The sequence below is a fragment of the Littorina saxatilis genome, linkage group LG9 (genome assembly GCF_037325665.1).
Source record: "Littorina saxatilis isolate snail1 linkage group LG9, US_GU_Lsax_2.0, whole genome shotgun sequence".
In the NCBI taxonomy this organism is placed as follows: domain Eukaryota; kingdom Metazoa; phylum Mollusca; class Gastropoda; order Littorinimorpha; family Littorinidae; genus Littorina; species Littorina saxatilis.
The window spans coordinates 7,616,727-7,640,638 of NC_090253.1; the positions used below are offsets into that span (position 1 = coordinate 7,616,727).

General features: G+C 42.9%; 1 protein-coding gene across 1 annotated transcript in view; it reads left to right on the plus strand.

Moving 5' to 3' along the window:
- Nucleotides 1-594: 594 nt before the first annotated feature.
- LOC138977031 (mucin-2-like) overlaps nucleotides 595-23,912 on the plus strand; it is a gene marked incomplete at its 3' end in the record, with an annotated part of 283,354 nt that continues 260,036 nt past the window's right edge. The window contains exons 1-14 of the mRNA XM_070349921.1: nucleotides 595-719; nucleotides 2,489-2,528; nucleotides 3,534-3,574; nucleotides 10,428-10,574; nucleotides 11,533-11,712; nucleotides 12,370-12,501; nucleotides 13,555-13,713; nucleotides 14,688-14,834; nucleotides 16,138-16,320; nucleotides 17,056-17,190; nucleotides 19,065-19,214; nucleotides 19,848-19,994; nucleotides 21,569-21,748; nucleotides 22,994-23,128. Coding sequence (XP_070206022.1) covers nucleotides 659-719; nucleotides 2,489-2,528; nucleotides 3,534-3,574; nucleotides 10,428-10,574; nucleotides 11,533-11,712; nucleotides 12,370-12,501; nucleotides 13,555-13,713; nucleotides 14,688-14,834; nucleotides 16,138-16,320; nucleotides 17,056-17,190; nucleotides 19,065-19,214; nucleotides 19,848-19,994; nucleotides 21,569-21,748; nucleotides 22,994-23,128 — 1,837 coding nt within the window. The remainder of the gene's footprint in view (nucleotides 720-2,488; nucleotides 2,529-3,533; nucleotides 3,575-10,427; nucleotides 10,575-11,532; nucleotides 11,713-12,369; nucleotides 12,502-13,554; nucleotides 13,714-14,687; nucleotides 14,835-16,137; nucleotides 16,321-17,055; nucleotides 17,191-19,064; nucleotides 19,215-19,847; nucleotides 19,995-21,568; nucleotides 21,749-22,993; nucleotides 23,129-23,912) is intronic.

Here is a 23,912-nt window from a genome sequence, read left to right on the forward strand (position 1 = left end):
GAATAATGCCATCATAATTGTTTCCCCCGTTGCATTTTATGTTTGCGTTTTATCTTGAACCGACAAGAACTGCTAAGGAGTTCTCAAAAATCAAAATATCTCGATGCACCAATTCAGCATTACTTTTTTCCTGCGTAGAAACAGATATAGATTGGCTGACGCCACATACAAAATGAATTGGACACATACGTCACAACTTTCAACATAATAGAATGCACAAACAGAATCGTCAACCATATTCAGAGTTTTCGCCCATGACCCAATTTCCACAGAAACATGTTCTTATTAGCTACACACTCCTCAGTTTCTGTTCAAAACCCCCATTTCTCTGCACCAATCTGCATCGATGTTTAAAATAATGGCCATTGACTCGTCAAGAAAATGTCAACACTCGATGAGATTGCGCTCAGCCAAATGACAGAAAAAGATCGCTTTCTTCACACACAAACCCCACCCTTCTCCACTGTGGGAAACAGGAAAGGCGTTAGTTTACACACAAAGAAAAGACCACGGCTTGAGTCAGTATGGATGTCAGTTAGAATTGCAGAAAGCAGGGTAGAGAGACTTGCTGTAGTGGGTAGGTCGGAGCCTGGATACGGTTGTACCTACGTGCACCTATGCCTGGAAGAAAAAGATTCATCACAAGGAAGGGGGAATAATGGCGGCCATTGAGATTCTGGTTTTCGTTGCTGTGTTTTGCTGTGGATCAATTCATGCAGGTAACTATTGTTTTGTGAATATTTGCTCATATTATTAGAGTTGATTGATATATATATATATAAAAGATGTTAATGTTGATGAAGGTTCCAAGATCCTGTTGTCCTAAAACACCCGTTCATTGAACGAAGGATGTGTAGAGCATACGATGCAATACAAACAAAGAAAGCAAAGAAACACCTACAAAGGAAGTATGTATTTGCTAATGACGACGAAAAGGAAACCGATCCAAACATCAACCAAAAGTCCTACCGACGGCAACAAGAAGAAGAACAACAACAATAACAACAACAGCAACAGCGACAACAACATAAACAACTACAACAACAAAAACGACAACAACAACAACAAAAACACCACCACCAACAACAACGACAACAAAAAGAGCAGCAACAACAACAAAAACAACAACAACACCAACAACAGCAGCGCAGAACAGCAAACAGAACTACAGCAACAAAAACGACAGCGACACAGACAACAAAACCAGCAAACAGCCAGACAAACACACACATAATAACAGACACAGATAAAGACACACACACACACACACACACACACACACACACACACACACACACACACACACACACACACACACACTCACACACACACAAACACACACACACACACACACTAAACACACACACACACACACACACACACACACGCATACACAAACACACACACACACACACACAAACAAACACACACACAAACACACACTCACACACACACAAACACACAAACACACACACACACACACACACACACGCACACACACACACACACGTGGTGTTCCTAATTCTACCGTAACTAGTACACAACTCGTCTTCCTAGCTTGTAATTAAACTGCATCGTTGCACAGATATACTGCACGGGTAAATACACTGTCATTGTCAGATCTAGCAAGTTGTTTTTCGCGGAATAATGCCATCCCTCTTACTTTGACACATACAACAAATCAACAGTCATGATGCTTTCTGAGCAAAATGTCATTCCTTTCTTAACACACATTCGCGACAACATGCCAAATTGATTCAGCAAAAAGTCCCCCTCTATACAAAACGCAGCCAAGCTGTTGATTTCAAAGATATGCCCAAATGAAAGAATGGCCTTTTAAGAAGTGTTGTTCAAAAGCCGGACAGTTCTGTCATAGTTCACACGACCAATTGCACGTGAAGTGATGGTTATGTAGGTTAAAGATAAGATAAGATAAGAAAACTTTTATGGCAATTTCATTTTACATAAACATGGACATTTTTCTTTTGGCACCACATCGCATTTCTAATAACAAAAACACACGATCATTTGTTTGTTTGTTTGTTTGTTTGTTTGTTTGTTTGCTTAACGCCCAGCCGACCACGAAGGGCCATATCAGGGCGGTGCTGCTTTGACATATAACGTGCGCCACACACAAGACAGAAGTCGCAGCACATGCTTCATGTCTCACCCAGTCACATTATTCTGACACCGGACCAACCAGTCCTAGCACTAACCCCATAATGCCAGACGCCAGGCGGAGCAGCCACTAGATTGCCAATTTTAAAGTCTTAGGTATGACCCGGCCGGGGTTCGAACCCACGACCTCCCGTTCACGGGGCGGACGCCTTACCACTAGGCCAACCGTGCCGGTCACACGATCATAAATCATAATGGAACATATAAGTACACTACTAAGATCAACAGCATTTACGTTATTTATTACTTTGATTTTTTCTTTGTCAATTGTTTCTTCATTGATTTCGATGTCACGTCTTGGTCAACAAAGGACAGGTCTATACAGGGAACAATGGATACCATGTGGCAAGGTGAGCTTGTAAAGATTATTGTTTGGTCTCGTTTTTATGATATCTTCATTTTGTGTACAACATCATTCATATCAACGTGGATCCATCCAGGATTTTACGTGGGTTAAAAGCATCCGTTGATAACATGTATTCGGCTAATTGAAATTCTGGAATAAACCTTCATTAAAAACAAGAGCTTCTTTTTACTTCGACACTACGAAAAATATAATGCCTGGTTACTGGTTGTGCCAGTATGCAAATTTATCTAGAATAGTGTGCACAAATGTTTTGTACGGAAACAAATATTTTGAAATTCTTCGAAATTAATTGTGGTTTTTTTAGCTTGTTTATTAGTGTATTATTTCTTATATTTATATACGTATTAATGATTAGTATATGTTTGTATTTGATACTTACATATTTATTTGTTTGCTTATCCATGTATTTGTTTATGTAATTATTTATGTATTTGTTTATGTATTCATTTTTTGTTTTGTTTGTATGTTTGTTTGTTTATTTGTTTGTTTGTTATTTGTTTGTTTGTTTGTTACTTTGTTTATTGAATAAATAATTGTGTAGGCATGTTAAAATGTTAAGCATTTTATCAGCATTGAATCAGCAGCGTGTAGAATAGACTTGATTAATTTTGTTATTTGTGACCACGAAATGAGTCGCATGTCACCTCGCGCGGTTCTGCGCAAGGCTTAATTTATGTCCGGGGAGTGTATGGTAACAGTGTGAGGGTCACCTTGGTCACAGGCTTATAACTCAAACAGTTTTCGCTCTTTTCTAAAACGGGTTTCACCACTGGATAGAGCATAAAAAACTCTTTAGGAAAATGTAAAAATAGGAAAATCATGCAAATGTGACATGCGACTCATTCCGTGGTGGAGGGTCACATTTCATGTTTCCTAATGCTTCTTGTCTTCCGTCAAACTGATACAGGAGACGAGAAGGTCTCCCACTGTCCGTGTTAGGTAACAGATATACACAGCTCGTCACGCGTCATCTTCCTTTCTATTTTAGGGAGCTTGCAGATAGTGCTGTACACAGATACAAGCGCCAAGGTAAAGACATGTTCCCTTCTTTTGGCTCAATTTCGTTACAACAGAAGCCCTTTCTGTCTCTTCTGAGTGTCTGCGTGTTATCAGTTCGCTTGCCTACCTATATGTATTAGTCATTCTTCTTGAAGTGTTTGGTACTTGATGCAGCAGTTAGGCACCGCATTGGTCCTGCACCTCCGCTGTCGGTCATGGACGCTTATTTGGGTCCCCTAACCCCCCCCCCCCCCCCCCCTTCTTAGATCGACTGCCTGCCAAGGCTGTTGAGCTCGGTCTGCCCACCGATGAGTAGAACACATCGGCCCCTCACTTCGTTTAGCCCGCCAGCAGAAGCGGTATACCGGGGTGTGGCCACTGTTATCCCTAACAGCTTTCTTGGAGCCAGAAGTGAGAGTTGAGTGTTGAGTGAGGACCAGTGTTCCCGTCTATCCCCAAAGGGGGAGCTGCTGCCAGGTTAACAAGGACCCAGGACTGGGTGGCCGAGTGGTAACGCACTTGGGCTCGGAAGCGAGAGGTTGCGAGTTCGACCCTGGGTCAGGGCGTTAGCAATTTTCTCCCCCCTTTCCTAACCTAGGTGGTGGGTTCAAGTGCTAGTCTTTCGGATGAGACGAAAAACCGAGGTCCCTTCGTGTTCACTACATTGGGGTGTCACGTTCTTTCTTTCTTTATTTGGTGTTTAACGTCGTTTTCAACCACGAAGGTTATATCGCGACGAGGTGTCACGTTAAAGATCCCACGATTGGCAAAAGGGTCTTTTCTGGCAAAATTGTATTGGCATAGATAAAAATGTCCACCAAAATACCCGTGTGACTTGGAATAATAGGCCGTGAAAAGTAGGATATGCGCCGAAATGGCTGCGATCGGCTGGCCGATGTGAATGCGTGATGTATTGTGTAAAACAATTCCATCTCACACGGCATAAATAAATCCCTGCGCCTTGAATATGTGCGCGATATGAACTGCATAAAAAATAGAATTAAAAAAATAAAAAATAAATAAATCCCTGCGCTTAGAACTGTACCCACGGAATACGCGCGATATAAGCCTCATATTGATTGATTGATTGATTGATTGATAACAAAGGTGCTACCTCTCCTCAGATACCCCATACAACCCTGTATTAGCCATTGGTAATGCACAAGATGTGTGCCGAAGAGAGCCACAAAACATATGATATTTGCAGCGTGAATTTGACACATTTGCTACTGGCCAGGCTGTCACATGGAACATGAGCTCCCCTTCACTTTGACATATGTCAAGAATCAACAACGTGGCTGTATTCTGTGCAGAGTGGGAATTATTTGCAGAATTTATGTTACACATGAACATTGCTTTCATAACAATATACCCCTGGACTCAAAGGAAGGCATTTCCTGACTTCGAAGGGAGACTCCTAACGGTACCATAATTAGGGGTGGTCTGGTTTCTTTTACTCGTGTCAGCCAAGGCGCTGCGCTGGGGTAAAACCATACCGCTTATCAGTAAACAATTAAGATAAGATGTTCCCTTCCCCCTTTCACTGACTCGTGCACTCTACCCCTATGCATAAAGTCAGGATGCTACCTCAATGTGAGCACGCTGACACAAAAATATAAACCTTTCAGCATTACAAGCTGCATGGTTATTGCGCTGGTCCTTTACGTACCGCAAAACAGCGTGAAAATTCAGAATTCTCATTCAGTCAAAGATCTTGTATGCTACGCTAATTGTGTGCATTCTCTGTTATTGTCGTGGCTTTTTTTTTTTAAGCTGTTTGTGTTGTGTCTTTTTAGGACTCGGATCTACCGCCTAAAAAGAAAATAAAAGAAAAAGCGACACATACGGACAAAGTGAAGTGTTAATTCTTTTTTTTTTGTACTGACTTTGGTTCACCTGACATTTTGGCCGAAGCGTGAAAGCAACGTCGCTTTTTTTTCACGTGGGAACACAGTTTTGCAGTCGTGTGAAAATCACAATCAATCAATCAATCAATCAATATGAAGCTTATATAGCGCGTATTCCGTGGGTACAGTTCTAAGCGCTTGTCGAAGAGTTGTCAACACAGGACTAACAAAGAAACTAACATCTTCAGACGGACACGAACCCTATCACACACTAGCAAACCCTGGTAAACAAACAACTGTTTAAAAACAATGTACACATCAATAGCTAGGTCAAACAAAATAATATTAAGCACAAAGAAAACACCTCTCACAGAGCACAGCACAAGAATGTCTTTTGGGGCACAGCACATCACGTCGAGCATGAAAGTCGCAGCCAGCTACGGGAAGAACTGAGTCTTCAACCTACTCTTGAACGCGTCAAGAGAGGGGCTCTGGCGAAGCTCAAGCGGCAGGGAGTTCCAGACGGAGGGGCCCGCGGAGGGAAATGCACGCTGACCAGCAGATGCGAGTTTCGAGCGAGGGATGTGGAGGCGGAGAGGGTCAGCAGCAGAACGAAGGGGACGGTCGGAGGGCTGGGTGTACAGGTCCAGGGAGGATTGAAGGTACTCGGGAGCAGAGTCGTTGAGACACTTGTAGACCAGAGTGGACAGTTTGTAGGAGATTCGGGTGTTGACAGGGAGCCAGTGCAAGGAGCGAAGTAGGGGGGTGATGTGGTCTCGCTTCGTCTTCCTCAACGTCAGCCTGGCAGCGGCGTTCTGGACTCGTTGTAGGCCATGAATGGATGAGGCGGGGAGGCCAGCCAGAAGGGAGTTGCAGTAGTGCAGGCGTCGTGGGTGAGGTAGCGACGGATGGAGGCGATGCGTCGTAGGTGGAAAAAGCAGGTCTTGATGATGAAGGAGATGTGTGTCTGCATGGAGAGAGTGGAGTCGAGAAAGACGCCAAGGCTCTTGACAGCAGGGGAGAATGGAACAGTCGCGTCATCCAGCTGGAGGTCGGTCACAGTGAGGGAAGCAATCTTCTGTCGTGTTCCAACGAGAAGGGCCTCCGTCTTCTCACTGTTCAGCTTCAGCTTGTTCTCAGTCATCCAGTTCTTGATGTCAGTGAAACAACTGGAGATGGATCCAAGGAGATCGTCAACGTCCTCCGGCTTGGCGCTGTTCTGGAGCTGCGTGTCACCATCATGGATCAAGGTAAGTCCACATGTTTTATTTATCACCAACACTGAAGATATCCTTTGTTTTTATATGCTATTACACATATAAGTTAGAGTGAATGCAATGTTAATTGTAAACAACTGACGACAGACTTTCGTTAAAACTCCCAACATAGCACAACACATACGCGCACTTTCAATCGGGTTAACAGCGCAGTAGAGGACAGATGCTGACTTTGCAAATAAAATGTTGGTTATTAGACGGCATTAGGTTTATTAGACTTTTTTTTTGTCTCCACAGGAACAACTTCCTAACGACTCTTTATCTTTGTTTTCAGTTATATTCATCGGAGATTTGCCCAGATGGCTTCACTGCAAAGCGTCCCTTCACTGAGTCATCTTGAGTGTGTAGTATTTGGAGAGAACACCTGGATTTCTTTTGATAAATTTCATGAAACGCTGTTATTGAAAGAACCTAACCGTGATCGTGTCAGCCGTAAGGATAATTTGAAGGTCTACTTCAAAAATAAAAAGAATTCATTGTGCACAGATACAACCGGAAAACTATTAATATCTTTCAGAGCTATTTTAAGGTACTGTTTTCAGTGTTCAGATAACCTGTCATTGTGTGCGGATGTTGTTAAAGAAGTTGAGAAGTGTCTGTTGACAGCAAGCAAAGAAGAGTCAAACAACGATGGCTTCAGTTCTTCACCGTATGGAAACTTCGCTTCATTTTACAAAACAGTTGGTAGTACTCCTCTTCATAGTCCATTGTTAGAACCCGTTTTGCAGGATTATGCACCCATTTTAGACTCTGAAGTGAGTGGTTTAGAAGATTATGCGAAAAGCGAAAACTTTAGTGATAAGGAGTGGCAGCGAGTCAAAGAATTTGAACTACATTTCCAACGGCAACATCCCGACTTTGCTGAGCTGCATTACGACGTTCTCCTAGAGAGTAAACGCAGATGTTTTGATAGTCTTGTGTCGCTTTATAAAATTCAAACTGTTTGGATTGATTCCTGCAACTTTGTCATTAATAGAGACAGCAAACGACAAGCCGTGGCAGAATATTCATCTGGTATACTTTTGTATGGTCAGTGTGCTCACTTGCCTAAACTCATATATTCTACTGTGACAGAAAAGGCTCTAGGGCCCCACAAAGACCTAGTGAGTGACATAGCAGGTTCTTCTTGCTATGACAATTTGTGCCAACACGGTGTGGGGCTTCACATTTTTCTAGAAATTAAAGACACAACACATCAGAGAGATTTTCAGCTTTTGGCACAGGCGCAGAGGCCGGAGTTATTTTTGCTGTGTAATTCGTTTGTTTACATGTTCCTTCTTGGGACTCAGTTATATGTTACAGTTAATCTGTGAAACCAGGGAATACGTGTATTAACTAAACTATTTTAGGTAATGTACACATGAATTAACTTTTTTTTCCGTCAGTTAATTCATATATTACCTAGTTAATACGCGTATTCCCTGGTTTCACAGATTAACTGTAACATACTGATAGACCTAGCCAGCAGACAATGATGAGAAGTAAGTGAAGTTTGCTTTCTGCATTGTATGTTTTTATATTTTATGTATTATGGTTTCCCGATACTGAGCGATCCATTGTGTTCAGTTTTGTAACATGCACATATCGATTGGCCTTGATTGTTCTCAACATTCTCTCAACTAAATGGTGATTGAAACAATCTCTCCCACGTCCCGCTATCTCTCTCTCTGTTTTTTGTCTGTCTGTCTGTCTGTCTGTCTGTCTGTCTGTCTGTCTGTCTGTCTGTCTGTCTCTCTCTCTCTCTCTCTCTCTCTCTCTCTCTCTTTTGGTTTTACGCCTTTCAGTTTTTAAATCTTATGTCATTTTCATTGTTGGTCATGTGCCTTGGTTTTCTTATGTACATATTTGTATGCTTTTGGTTTTGGTTTTATTCATTTTTTGTTCAGTCAATGTTCAGGTTAATTACGACAAAGAGAAAAATTCTGCTTATTTGCGAGTTCATCTTGCCGATACATGTTCCCAATTCCATGAATTCGCTTATTACACTTCTATCTTTATATCAACCTGTACGTGGAATGCAAACAGATAGACGGATATCTGTATATGTTTTTGGTATGTTCTACTTCACTGTATTTTTGCATGAATACACAACCTACCGTCACAGATATTATGTGTTGTTTTCATGCCGGATCTAATTTCAATCATTTCTACATGAAGACAATTAGTCTTCATAGTGATGGAACCTGCTTAACAATAATAGACGACAGGTGTGGTTCTCGCGTGTTGTTGTATTTTTCCTGAACAAGATCTCTGCACCTATACTTGTACTTTAAAACACCCTGCCCCCCCCCCTCCGGCCTTGTTCATGATGTTACCTTGCTTTGCTAGTCATATTTACATTACTTAGTCTTCTGCTGTGTAAGCTCAGTGTTTTGTGCTCCTCAGACTTTAGATTCTTTCTGTGGTTTGTGTGTATCATTATAGACTTTTTCTTGATGTAAGTAAACAAATTAGATTGTTCTCAGCCTCTGTTCATTTTCTTCCATATTTTCCAGCATGTTAAACCACTCCCAGATTCTGAGAGCACACACACACACACACACACACACACAAACCATTATCTGACACATTAACTGATTTTCGACTGACCGATCAATTTGTTGTTCAAAGCAACATGGGCTTTTTATGACATTTTTAATCAACACAACCCTCTTTGTGAGAATAACAGATATTAATCGGGGTGGGTCGCATAGAAAATGAATCTTTGCCTGTTGTACACAATTTTGAATTTCACACGAAAAACACGTTTTTACGCTCATGTCAAGAAAAACATAATTAATAGCAGCTAGACAGGTCAAGAAAAATACAAGTGTTTATCGTAACACACGTTCTGCTTGAACAGCACTATTCAATCTAAAACATTCCACCCCGACGCTGTTGAAGAAATTCATTGCAAAGGCAGAGCGGACATCCCCCTTGAAACTCTAACCACCATCATTCACCCTCAACTCGAGCTTCTGCTGACATATCTTATCAGGGCTGTTATCTCACGCACACGCGTAGACCGCGGCACACTATAAACATTCACCCTCCCTTCGCTCTTACCACCACCATCCGCCCTACCCATTGGTCCTAGAGCTAAATAATTGCATAACCAATTCAGCAACAATATCTACCCCTGCGCAGGAAGCAGCCAGACTTGTCATTTGTGGCAAATGTTTAGGTTGTAGGATGTCATTAGCTCAGTTGGTAGAGCACTGGACTTGTGATCATAAGATCGCAGGTTCGACTCCGGGCCAGGACGGACACGGGTCAACTTTATGTGCAGACCAAGAGACAGTAGCCATGTCCCATCACAGTGGCACATAAAAGACCTCGGTCATTCTGCCATAAGTGCAGATGGCTAATACCACCTAATCACGCATACACGTGTGTATCTCATCAAAAGCCGTGAGGGCGTAAAACTGGAATTATCTTATAACCCATATCTAGTCCTTAAGAGGCGAAATATTTAGCCTGTTGGACATGAAGCATTATCTATTTCTTTTTTGTGTGAAAGCCACTTCTGTGTTGGTGAACACGATGACAGACACAAGAATGCTTGTTCCTGACACTGACAACAATTTCATCCTGAAGAAGTCAGCTATCAGCATATGACAAGATATTGACGAAGAAACTGGTTCATGTCTTGGAAGATAAGAGAAGATAAGAAAACTTTAATGTGCATTTTACATAAACATGGATTTTCTTTCTTGTGTCACCACATCGGTATTCTCTATTGTTTTAATGGCTGACGAGACTGTCTTTTGCTCTTTCCAGTAAGCTGCAGTGATACAACAGGCCCAGTGACGGACAGTGGCGCAGACTGCTCAACCATGAGTCAGCAATCCCCGTGGGACTGTTACACACAGCAAATCAGGGAACTGTGTTGTGCCACGTGCACCGCGTTTTACAGGCCCATATACGGTGAGCTTCTTACACGCATGTTACTTTCCGAGTAGATAGATCAACGTCTATATCTCCATTGACCTACCTAGACCCACCCAGACATTTTTGCATTCTGACACATTTTTTAAATTTTTTTCGAATTTCATCTCTTAAAGTGCAAGTCTTCTTCAATGCTCCCCAAACTATGCGTCCCTGCCTTCTGCACGCAGTAGAACACCCCCCCCCCCTCTCAAACAACCCCCCCCCCCCTAAAAATAAAATTATCAAATCACCGTTCTGCCAATTTTAGATGGGGTTCCTTGACGCCCTAAACCTGAAAAGAGCGGGCCATAAGACGCACACAAGTTTTGTTTTAATGAATACCGTCGGTACTGTTGCAGAGAGCCCTGCTGGTTGTTGAAATGTATACTAGCCACAAGAAAGATCTTTCTAGACGTAACATCGTACTCATGTAGAAATCAAGTTGCAAAAACTGACTGAGTGTTGGGGGTTTTACTGTCCCCCTCTGGCAAAAGCGGCCTAAAAATAGCCCAGCAACGGGCCGCTGGTGGCATGTTATACCATGCAGGGCCGGACCAAGTTCGTTTGAGGGGGGGGGGGGGGGGGGGGGGTGGTTTCCAACTGAAGGCAGGGGTCCAAATTCCACTTTTTTTTTCTCTGAGAGGTACATTGGATGGCCAGGGGGGGGGGGGGGTCCGGAACCCCAGGACCCCCCCCCCCCCCCCCCCCCCAGATCCGGCCCTGCCATGGACCATGACCATGCCCTAATTTGCCCATGCCGTTGCTGCATGCCAGGAGAGAAGGTGGCCATTACAGTTGCCAGAACGTGCCCAATATTGGCTTGCCATTTCAGGCCCAGTTCTGTTCTGCCAAAAATGTGTTATTGTGTTTTTTTATTGCATTCTTCAGTTTCTTGTATTTGGTTTCGAAAACCAATGATGTGTGTATAGCTTGCATTGTATGTTTCTTGTTTCAGACTGTGAATACGGCGACAAGCAGGCAAACTGTGGGTTTGACGATTGCTGGAACGGTAACATCCTAAACTGCTGTGGCACATGTCTCTATGGCGACCCCATCACCACCACCACCACGCCCACCTCCCCGACAACAACAACACCACCACCCAGCACCACCACCGCTTCTACTACTCCTCTAGGTGTGTTAAACTTACTGTGACATGTAGTTCATGACTTCGATAAAAAAAAAAAAAAAATAGAAAGACTGCTAACGTTCAAAATTTCAGAATCAAAAAAACAAGAATTGTAGTTTTTTTAAAGAATTGTGAAACAAATGTTGTTTTGTGGATAATTCAACGGTTCAATAATCTACAATTGTTGTTGTTGTGATTCATTACTTCATTATAGAGTTACTTCATTATAATAAAGACAGAAACAGATACAAACAAAAAGGTTACGTTAGTCATTAAAACGTAGGCTTACCTCTTGACTCCCGAAAGAACTTAGTTAAAAATCAATGAAAAATTATAACATGCAAGGTATAACAATTGCACCATAACTGACAAAATGTTCTACAGGGGAGGCAATCTTCTTACTGCAATTCAAAGGGAAAAATACAACGGTTGTTTCCCGTGTCTCAAAAGTGGGTTTTGTCGACATCCTTACTGCGTAGATAAAGTAAAAGAAAGAGTTATTTCTAAACATTGTCTGTTATGTTTATGTATATGTTTAGGCCCGTGTGAAGGAGACAGATAGGACAGTACCTACTGTGTAAATAAAGTAAAAGAACGCCAACTAAACCGTTGTCTAACAAGAGTTAGTTTCAAACATTGTCTGATGTATGTCTATATTTTCAGGTCCGTGTGTAGGGGACAGAGACACTGCTTACTGTAGGGCCATCATAAGTGACGCTAGATGGCAGTGCTACAGTGATGACGTGTACGCTTCTTGTTGCGTCACTTGCAACAATATCTACCGACTTGTGCAAAGTAAGTTCACAATCTTGATGTTTTGTGTGTGTGTGTGTGTGTGTGTGCATGTTTGTGTGTACGTGTGTGTGTGTGTGTGTGTGTGTGTGAGTGTGTGTGTGTGTGTGTTAGTGTCTGTGTGTGTGTGTGGGGGTGTGTGTGTGTGGGGGTGGGGGGGGGTGTGTGTGGGGGGGGGTGTAGTGTGTGTGTGTGTGTGTGTTAGTGTCTGTGTGTGTGTGGGGGGGTGTGTGTGTGGGGGGGGTGTATGTGTGTGTGTATGTGTGTGTGTGTGTGTGTGTGTTAGTGTCTGTGTGTGTGTGTGGGGGGGTGTGTGTGCGTGTGTGTTAGTGTGTGTGTGTGTGTGTGTGTGTGTACATAACAGTGCAATGTTAATCTTTTTGTCTTTTTATCTAAATTCCTTTATAACGCTACATGTTGTTGTTGTTGTTGTTGTTGTTGTTGTTGTTGTTGTTGTTGTTGTTGTTGTTGTTTTTGTTGTTGTTGACGGCTTTGTGTTTATTTGTTGTGTTTTTATGAACAGTCGAGCAACCTTGCTTCTGTTTTGAATGTCTCGTAAAAGAGTACACTGGCATGCGTATAATGCGTTCTGGTCGTTGATTTACGGGACGTATTATTTTTTCGGAGAAAGCCCGAGTATTACCTCACACGACTATATGAAATGTTATCTCATCATTATCCATATTGTGTGTGTCAGACAGTCAGTGAGTACGGTGACAGGGAGGCAGGCTGCACGAGCACTGACTCTGCTGACCCTGACTGTCTGGTGTGTGTTCTGTATCGGTGTCGTATGTCAATGAAGTGTACAGTGTGTGTTTCACACTGAGAGTACGGTGACAGGGAGGCGGGCTGCACGAGCACTAATTGTACTTACGCTGACAGGCTTGCTGTGTGTTCATGTTGTGTATCATTAATGTGTGCACTGTGTGTGTCAGACAGTGAATACCGTGACAGGGAGGCGGGGTGCACGAGCACTGACTGTGCCGACCTTGACAGACTGGCTGTGTGTTGTGTATCGGTGTCGTATCTGATTAATGTGTGCACTGTGTGTGTCAGACTGTGAATACGGCGACAGGGAGGCAGGCTGCACGAGCACTGACTGTTCTGACTCTGACAGGCTGACTGTGTGTTGTGGCACGTGTCTCTACGGTGACCCCCTCTCCACCACCACCACAACCACCACCACCACCACACAGCCTCAACCTGTCACTAGCGGTAAGTCACAGGCTTAATGTGTGTTGTATTTCTTTAAGATTATCCTGTTGTCACTTGTCTTAAGCCTGTCGTTAATTTGGCGAAGTCGACTTCACCAAGTCTACTTCACGAAGCTGGCTGCACGAAGCTTTGGTACTGAATTTTCGTTAACAAGTCTTCACTAAGTGGGCGTGGATATAGCTCAGATGGTAGCGCGCTGGATTTGTATTCAGTTGGCTGCTGTCAGCGCGAGTTCGATCCCAGGTTCGGCGGAAATTTATTTCACAGAGTCAACTTTGTGTGCAGACTCTCTTCGGTGTCCGAACCACCCCCCGTGTATACTACATTGGGTGTGCACGTTAAAGATCCCACGATTGACAAAAGGGTCTTTCCTGGCAAAATTGCTTAGGCACAGTTAATAATTGTCTACCTATACCCGTGTGACTTGGAATAAGGCCGTGAAAGGTAAATATGCGCCGACATGGCTGCAATCTACTGGCCGTATAAAATTTCATCTCACACGGCATCATTGCAGAGCGCCTAGAACTGTACCCACGGAATATGCGCGATATAAGCCTCATTGATTGATTGACTAAGTGACTCTCACATCCTGTAGACTTTAGTTCAGGCATAACATTTAGTTGTCAAGTAAGTTCGTGAATAGACAGTGTCTCATTCTGCGTTGCGCATGAATTCTTTAGAGAAGATTGACCGGACGATCGAGGGTTTTCTCATTATCATAAACTTAGCAAAACAATGATATTGCAATAAACTTTGTACCAGTTAAAGTGTCTTTAATGGCATTGGAAGTTTTAGTGAGGTGACACGGGAATGTATGTTTTAGTTGGGGTGCAAAATATGTTGCAATAATTGTTTGCTAAGTTTAGATGAGCAGCGTAAGACGGCGACAAGCAAGACATAATTATAAGTAGATCATTCAATCATCTTAAAGCTATCACTGTATTTTTTATGAAAGCTTCCTTAATTCTTTGCAGAGGACTGCCCAGATGAGACCGGCCCAATCCCCAGCATAGACGGAGGGTGCCAGGCAGTGAGAGAGGCGAGGAACTGGGAGTGCTACATCACAGAGGTCCTCACCCAGTGTTGTGCTTCCTGCAAGACTCTATACAGGCCTGTATACAGTGAGTGATCACCATGGTTTTTTTTGTTTTTCAGTTACGATATTGTATGATAAACTGGTAGAGGAGTACAATAAATGAAATAATGGCGTGTGATAGTAGGTGAAGAGGTGAACATCTTGTTCAGTTAACATCAAATCACTGTCGTTGTCACGTGCTCTCCCGGTTGTGGGCGGAAACGCATAGCTTATACAATGCGCATGTGCGAATTATGATTCACTGGCAAATGTCGTCTGCTAAGATTACCTTTGAATCACAGGAAGGACAGACATATAGACCGACTGGTGGATACAGAATGTGTCAATTGAGGGGCCAGTGGCAGTAGAAGCGCAAACTGACCAATGCCATGGTGTTGGGCTGCTAAATGGCTGGCTTTTGGGATACATGGATGGGGACTGAAAGTAATCTTGAACTTTAGTGTGTTAATAATTAAATTCATAGCTCATAATTCAGAGGCATTTAAGCCTCCAGATGTCTTTTTCAATGAAAACATAGCGAAATCTGTCATTATTGATGGAGGGGAGGCAATGCTGTCAATGACGTCGCCTCCGCACTCCCAGATTCCGCACGCTCAGAACTAAGAACAGTTTTATTCCAAAGTCAATTGGCTTTTTAAATACCTAAGCTAATTAAAACTAGTATGTGTGCCGGTGAACATATGCACTGATTTCTGTGATGAATATTTTTTATATTCTTTGATGTGCACCCTTATGCTGAGTGTGATAACCCTCGAATGACTAGTCCTGTGATAAATATTGTTCAATGACATATCTAGTCCTGTGATAATGATAGTTTTTAGCGGTAAACTTTTAGCTAAAGCTGACGGCAATTAACCTATTTGGAATCATGTTACTATTCCTGTTAGTGTACATATGCGTGCGCGAGTGTAGTATGCTTCGTATGGTATTTTTATCTGTTGTCTTATTATTTGTTTTGTCTTTTAATGTGCACCACACTGAAATTTCTCTGTATGAGATAATAAAGTATTCGTATTCGTATTCGTATTCGTATTACGATGGCGGGGAGGCAGCTCTATCAGATTTTTCCCATATTACGTATCTCTTTTCTCGTCATTTACGTCACAAATGACCAAATTTATTAATTATGTTTAAGTTTGGAGCTCAATCCGTCAATTAATTTCACGACATATGTTCTTTAGCTTGACTACAGGGACTTGTATACAAAAAACAAGTAAAGACTGGCAGTGGATCTTGAGCTATGAATTTAACACACTAAAGTTCAAGATTACCCTTTTTGGATACATGGATGGGGACTGAAATGTGCATGTGTTGTATTTTCGCCGCAGACTGTGAGTACGGGGACAAAGAGGACGGGTGCACGGCCGACGACTGTTCTGACAGCACCAGGATCAGCACGTGCTGCAAGACGTGTCTCTATGGTGACCCAGTTACCACCACCACCCTCACTCCCGACACAACCCGTTCAACGACGCCAACAACCACTACCACTGTTACTACCACCACCACAGGTAGCGCGACGGAGTGTTTTGTGTGTTGTGTAATTATACTTTTCGTGTTCTTTCTCTCCATCCATCTCAGCACAGTCGTCGTTGTTGTTGTTGTTGTTGTTGTTGTTGTTGTTGTTGTTGTTGTTGTTGTTGTTGTTGTTGTTGTTGTTGTTGTTGTTGTTGTTGTTGTTGTCCTTCTTCTTCTTCTTCTTCTTCTTCTTCTTCTTCTTCTTCTTCTTCTTCTTCTTCTTCTTCTTCTTCTTCTTCTTCTTCTTTAGATGTTGACCTTGATTGTGTCAGGTATTTAGATAGTGAACACGTGTCTATTTGTGTCTCTGCCTGTGCCTGTACATGTGTCTTGTTTGTCTCTGTCTGTCTGTCTGTCGGTCTTTTGGTCTGTCTGCCATTTTGTCTGTTTGACACTCAAGGCAACGGTTTATATCATATCTGGCCAATGGGTCAAGAAAGTAATACATAAAAAGGTCTAACCCTGCACAGAGTACACTGTTGATATTTGGCGTTGGTCCAAGTGGAGGCCTGGGAATGCCTTATCCCATGTAAATGCCTGGCGGCCAGATCTGAGTTGGCGGGCCGAACTGTGACTGTGATTTAAGATAAGCATAGAGTATCTCATTCTGTGTATATATATACAATCAAAGTTGTGAAAGAAACAACTGAAAGTCAGCAGAGTCTTACTTCCGAGATTTTAACTCGATATATACTCTTTCAAATGACATGTATTTTACCTATGGGTAGGACAGTGTCTGGTGGACCGAGACACCAGTGCTTACTGCAGTGCTGTGACAAACAATGCCAGGTGGCAGTGTTACAGTGATGACGTCAAAGCCTCTTGTTGCGTCACATGCGGGAGTTTCTACAGGCCTGTGCAGAGTGAGTATCCAAACACGCAGACGATAACAGCTTGTCTGTTGGATAAAATGATGCATGATTGTGTTGTGTGGTGCAATTACATGGATGATGGAATGACGTCTCTAACTCTTTTTTTTCAAGCAGTACAACTCGAAAATAAAAACACGACTGGTTAAGATTCTATAGCTTGGTAAATAACAATTGTGTCATAAGAAATAGCCGAAACAGATATTATTCCCCCCTCTGCTTCTTTCTCTCTGTAAACTTGTAGGGCTAGTTATTTTTCGGTAACTTACCCAACAACCAAAATCACTTACCCAACAACGGGCCTGAATCCTCGATAGCTCATGGGTTGAGACTGTACACATTGTGGATCTACTTTTTGCGACTCAAAAGTTCAGAACACTCTAATGTACAAAATATACATTTCTGGAGCAAACAATACAACCATTCCGCATTTAAACCAGCAACTACAGGCTTGAACACATGAATCTCAATATAAAATCCATGAGTTTGGTTGTTTTCTGAATTCAGATCTGCCGTGCACAATCGTTTATCGCTAGCAAGATTCCAAGGAAAAGTAACTCTCATACTTTGTCTAGCGACACGAGTAGTTCCCCTTCCAGATTTCGGCTGCATTGACAAGGCTGCAATCCGACGGTCAGTTTTCAACAATATTTCATTTTATAAACAGACCACACGCAATCAATTGCAAACATTTAATCAACTTAAAGAACATGCAGCGGTTTCATACACTATTTTTCCCCAGAAAACTGAACTTCATACAGTTTTTAACGTTGGAACACGGGTGTAAAACTTCGTCTGCTAGTCACATTCGAGGAAAGAACATTTCCTGAGCGATACCAAAACATGAACAGAACACACACTATCTGCCTTTACCGCCACAGCAGAATGACAACATGACTGTGTACTTGATTTTAGTTCAAAACATGGAAACTGACAAGAAGTGTTAACAGAATTGAATGATTTGCACGGAACTATACAACCGCGCATTAATCGATCGCCTGCGCAGGTAGACTGGTTGGGTGAATATGATTCGATCAAACTTTCGCACAAAAACTCCTCTTTTCTTTGAATAACTGAAGAAAGGAGGAATAAAGAGGTTACATACCTCGTCTCAGTGATTATCAAATATAATGGTCTCAGTTCGCGGTCATAAAAAAAGGTCGCTGAAGCTCGCATTTTTCATGATCCGCTATTTAAACTTCGACCATTATTTTTGATAATCACTGAGACTCGGCATGTAACCTCTACGTATACACTGCTAACATTCAAATATTAAGAATCAAACCAGGCCAGACAAATGTAGGTTATGGAACGTAAATTATGGACACAACGAAACGTTTACTTTGTTCATAATAAAACGGATGTTTTTTCTTTAATAAATCATTCCATAAACTAATCTTTCTTGGTTTTGTTGTTGTAAAATCTTATCATTAACTTTTGCATTATAGTGAGACAAAGACATGGATAGCTTATTTAATATAATGAATTCGAAGAATTGTGAAATATGACAAGCATAGCTTAGAGCTTAGTTGAATATTCGTGTCATATACAAATGCATCGAAAGGGTGTGTGTCTGTGGGGGAGGGAGAGTTGGTGCTTGCGTGCGTGCGTGCGTGTGTGTGTGTGTGTGAGTGTGTGTTTGTGTGAGTGTGCGTGTGGGTGTGTGTGTGTGTGTGTGTGTGTGTGTGTGTGTGTTCGCGCATACGCGTGCGTGCGTTCGAGCGTGCGTGCTAACAAGCGTAAGCGTGCCTGTGTGCGCGTGCATGCGTGTGCGTGTGCGTGCGTACATGCGCGCATGCATGTGTTTCTGTGTGTGTGTGCTCAGAAGACCCTTCATACCTTATTTCATGCATTCGATTTTCTTGCAGACTGTGAGTATGGCGACAGAGAAACAGGCTGCACGACAGCGGACTGTTCAGACCCGGACAGACTGTCAACATGCTGTGGCACCTGTCTCTACGGCGACCCTCTGTCAACCACCACCACCACCACTCAGGGGCCTAGCACAACTACCACAGGTAGGCCTACTGACAATGGCTTTCATAGATCTGATAAATAAAAGGGAAGTAAGCGCTCTAAAAGCAAGCGACATGTGTAATAGAGTGAGTTAGAGTTATACGGAACCAGTCTCCTGGCACCTGAGAGAATAACAAGCATTGACATGAACAAGCGACTTTCATCCTCGACAAAGGCCGGATGATCGCTGCAAGCTCATATGTTCCGCAGTCTCCAAGGCACTCTAACTAACATTTAGCCTACGTACACAGTCATACACAAGAACCAGCTTTTATTCCTTTGTGATGGCTTTCATAACTGTTTGCACGTGTTGAATGAAGCTGTACGCATTATCTTTGTAAACTGACAAAGATATATCTGACAAAGGGAAATTCGGATGCAGGAATTTTGCTAAAATTCATTTTCTTCAGCTTTTTCAAATATGAATGAAATATATATTATATAAGTTTGCTTTTGTTCATGTTTATACTTTGGGACTTCAGCATATTTTCCCAAATAGGCATAAACAGTTTCAGCTTTGGCTGACAATTAGTATGTACACCTTGTTTGGTTGGTTTGCTAATTGTTTGTTGTTGTTTTCAATCAAATTTGCTACGTCTAGAGAAAAATTCGTGATTTTTTCAAATAATTTTCAGCGGACTGTCCTGACAAGCCAGGCCCTATTACCGACACCATTGCGAACTGCCAGACAGTGACGAGGGAGATGATCTATGCGTGTTACAATGCAGACGTTTTGTCATCTTGCTGTGCTTCGTGCAAGTCGTTATACAGACCCGTGTATGGTGAGCGAAGTTTGACAAAACGTATTAGTTGTGGGATAAGTTATACTGGTTGATGATCAAGGCGTGTTACAATGCTCAAGTCATGTCTTCCTGTATATGCTATGCATTTAGGATGTTTAGAATGGCTTATTTAGACAGGGTGCGATACTTGTTTGTGTGTGTGTGCGTGAGTGTATGCGTACGTGCGTGCGTGCGTACGTGCGCGCGTGCGTGCGTGCGTGCGTGCGTGTGTGTGTGCGCGCGTGCGTGCGTGCGTGCGTGCGTGCGTGCGTGCGTGCGTGCGTGTGTGTGTGCGCGCGCATGCGCGTGCGTGCGTGTGTGTGTGTGTGCGCGCGTGTGTGTGTGTGTGTGTATGTGTGTATGTGCGTGAATGCGCTAGTGTGCGTACTTGTGTGCGAGCGTGCGTCTGTGAATGCAGCATGTGTGTGTGTGTACGTAGAGGTTACATGCCGAGTCTCAGTGATTATTAAAAATAATGGTCGAAGTTAGCGGATCATGAAAAATGCGAGCTTCAGCGAGCTTTTTCATGACCGCGAACTGAGACCATTATTTTTAATAATCACTGAGACGAGGTGTGTAACCTCTTTATTCCCCCTTTCTTCAGTTATTCAAAGAAAACAGGAGTTTTTGTGCGAAAGTTTGATCGAATCCGAATCACTCAACCAGTCAACCTGCGCAGGCGATCGATTAATGCGCGGCTGTATAGTTCCGTGCAAATCATTCCATTCTGTTAACACTTCTTGTCAGTTTCCCTGTTTTAGACTAAAATCAAGTACACAGATAAGCTGTTATTCTGCTGTGGCGGTAAAGGCAGATATTGTGTGTTCTGTTTATGTTTTAGTATCGCTCAGGATAATGTTCTTTGTCAAATGAGACTAGCAGACGAACTTTTGCACCCGTGTTCCAACGTTAATTACTGTATGAAGTTCAGTTTTCTGGGGAAAATAGTGTATGAAACCGCTTTATGTTGTTTAAATTGATGAGATGTGTGCATTTGGTTGCGTGTGATCCGTTTATAAAATGAAATATTGTTGAAAACTGACCGTCGGATTGCAGTCAGTGTTGTCGAAGAAACTGCGTTAAAAGAAGGGGAACTACTCTTGTCGGCTAGAGTATGAGTTACTTGCCTTGGGAATTTGCTTGTGATGAACGGTTTGTGCACGGCAGATCTAGATTCAGAAAACAACAACACTCATGGATTTTATATGGAGATTCATGTGTTCAGGCCTGTAGTTGTTAATTTAAATGCGGTATGTTTGTATTGTTTGCTCCAGAGATGTATACTTCGTACGTATAGAGCGTTCGGAACTTTTCAGTCGCAAAAGTAGTACCAAAACAGAACAGCTTCTCAACCCATTGCACTATCGAGGATTCAGGCTGTTGCTGGCTCGTTATTTGTTTGGTTGCTGGGTCATTATCGAAAAATAACTAGCTCTACAAGTTTACAGAGGTAAAGAAGCAGAGGGGGGAATAAATATAAGTTTCTGTTGTCAAATAGGTTGTATGCGGGCATGTTTGCGTGTGTGTGTGTGAGCGTTTTACTCCAATCGCGTTTGAACCCTCTTTCCCCCCAGACTGTGAGTACGGGGACAGAGAGGCGGGGTGCACGGTGGATGATTGTTCCATCCCCAGCAGACTGACCACATGCTGCAGGACCTGTCTCTATGGCGACCCTGTCACCACCACCACAATATCGTCACCAACAACGTCGACAACACCATCAACCACCACAACGGTGTCAACAACAACACTAGGTGAGGATCTGCAAGGGAGCGTGTCAATAGAAGATGTTCGGAAATAACTGTGTTGGGTTTTTATGGGTTGTTGGCGGGGATGTAGCTCAGTCGGTAGCGCTATAGCGCGCTGGATTAGTATCCAGTTGGCCGCTGTCAGCGTGAGTTCGTCCCCACGTTCGGCGAGAGATTTATTTCTCAGAGTCAACTTTGTGTGCAGACTCTCCTCGGTGTCCGAACACCCCCGTGTGTACACGCAAGCACAAGACCAAGTGCGCACGTGTGTACACGCAAGCACAAGACCAAGTGCGCACGAATCCATGTCAGAGTTCGGTGGGTTATAGAAACAGCATGCTTCCTCCGAAAACGGCGTATGGCTGCCTAAATGGCGGGGTAAAAAACGGTCATACACGTAAAATTCCACTCGTGCAAAAAACACGAGTGTACGTGGGAGTTTCAGCCCACGAACGCAGAAGAAGAAGAAGAAATATGGGTTTTAAAGAAGTGAATACTCTAGCTTTTAGTGAGGCCAACGTTCCCACATGACATTATAGGCCAGTCACTTGCGAGGAGTGTGTCGGAAACACGTAAACAAGGAGCACGTGTGGAAAGCTTGCCTCACTTAAAGCAAGAGTATATATTCACTCTTTCACAATCCATACAAACCTGACAGAGTTATTTGCGGAATTCGTGTAGTAGATGAAATGTTTTGTATTGTGTTTGATCATGAACGTTTCATTCATTAAACCTTTCTCATGAGTTGTTGATGGATTCAACAGTTGTCAACGGCAACGCTTGGTAAGGTTCTGCATGAGAGTAATCCATAAGTCGATGGATTTAATGTTCTCTAACGTGTTGTATTATAAAAGTTTCATTGATTGAACCTTTCTTATTTTTTCGAGTTTTGACAGATTCAATGTGTTAATCAAAAGAACACATATTAAAAAAACATACACACAAAAACAATAGCAATAATAATCCGACCGTCAAGAGAGAAAACAGAATAGGATGTTTTTATGGAACAATTAATTAAAAAGAACTGTGTTTAGAACCCCTACAAGTACTTGGACAGTGGTTACTTCCCATTTAGTTTTCAGAAATGTCCTGAAATGTTGTTGACACAAATCCCACGTATGAGATACAGTTATGGGTGTAGGACAAACCGAAAATGACCACGTATTACATACGGGGTGGGCAGTGAAGGGGTTAAAAAAGCAGTACAAAACAGTGGCACAAAAGTAATGTGTATGTCCTCGGTTGTTGCAGGACCGTGTGTGAGTGACCTCAGCACCAGAGCGTACTGCCAGGCAGTGCTGGACACAGACACGTGGCTGTGTTACGAGGATTCCTTCAGACCCTTGTGCTGTGTCTCCTGTGCTGAACTATACAGGCCTGTGCAGAGTAAGTACACATGATTGCAGATTGAAAGGATTGTGGTGAAGAAAGGAGGGGGGGGGGGGGTTGGTAGAATGAAGGCAAGTGCTGGACACAGATAATTGGCAGTGTTACGAGGATTCCTTCAGGCCCTATACTGTTGTGTCACCTGTGTTGAACAGTACAGACCTGTATAGAGTGAGTACACGGGACCATGGACAGAGTTGATGCTAGACTTAGCGACTTGAGAATAGATTGCTATCGGATACCTGTTGGCCCTTCTGATGTGTCTGCTGTGTTGGAATCTACAGGCCTGTACAAAGTCAGTACAGGAGATGATGGAAGGGGTGTGGATGTAGGTGGATGGGGTGGGGAGGAGGCCTTTGCACGGCGAATGCTGGACACAGCATGTTTGGAATGCTACCAGGATATCTCTACGCCTTCTAATGTGTCCCCTGTGGTGGAATCTATATAGACTTGCACAGAGGGTGTAGTGCACTGGACGATGGTATGGGAAATGTCACACCATTCACAGTTTCTTGCACAGAGTGTGTAGTACGTTGGACGATGGTGTTGGACAGGTCACACCATTCAGTGTCTTGCATATATTGTGTAGTACACTGGACGATGGTGTGGGAAAGGTCACACCATTCACAGTTTCTTGCACAGAGTGTGTAGTACACTGGACGATGGTGTGGGAAAGGTCACACCATTCACAGTTTCTTGCACAGAGTGTGTAGTACACTGGACGATGGTGTGGGAAAGGTCAAATCATTCACAGTTTCTTGCACAGAGTGTGTATTGCACTGGA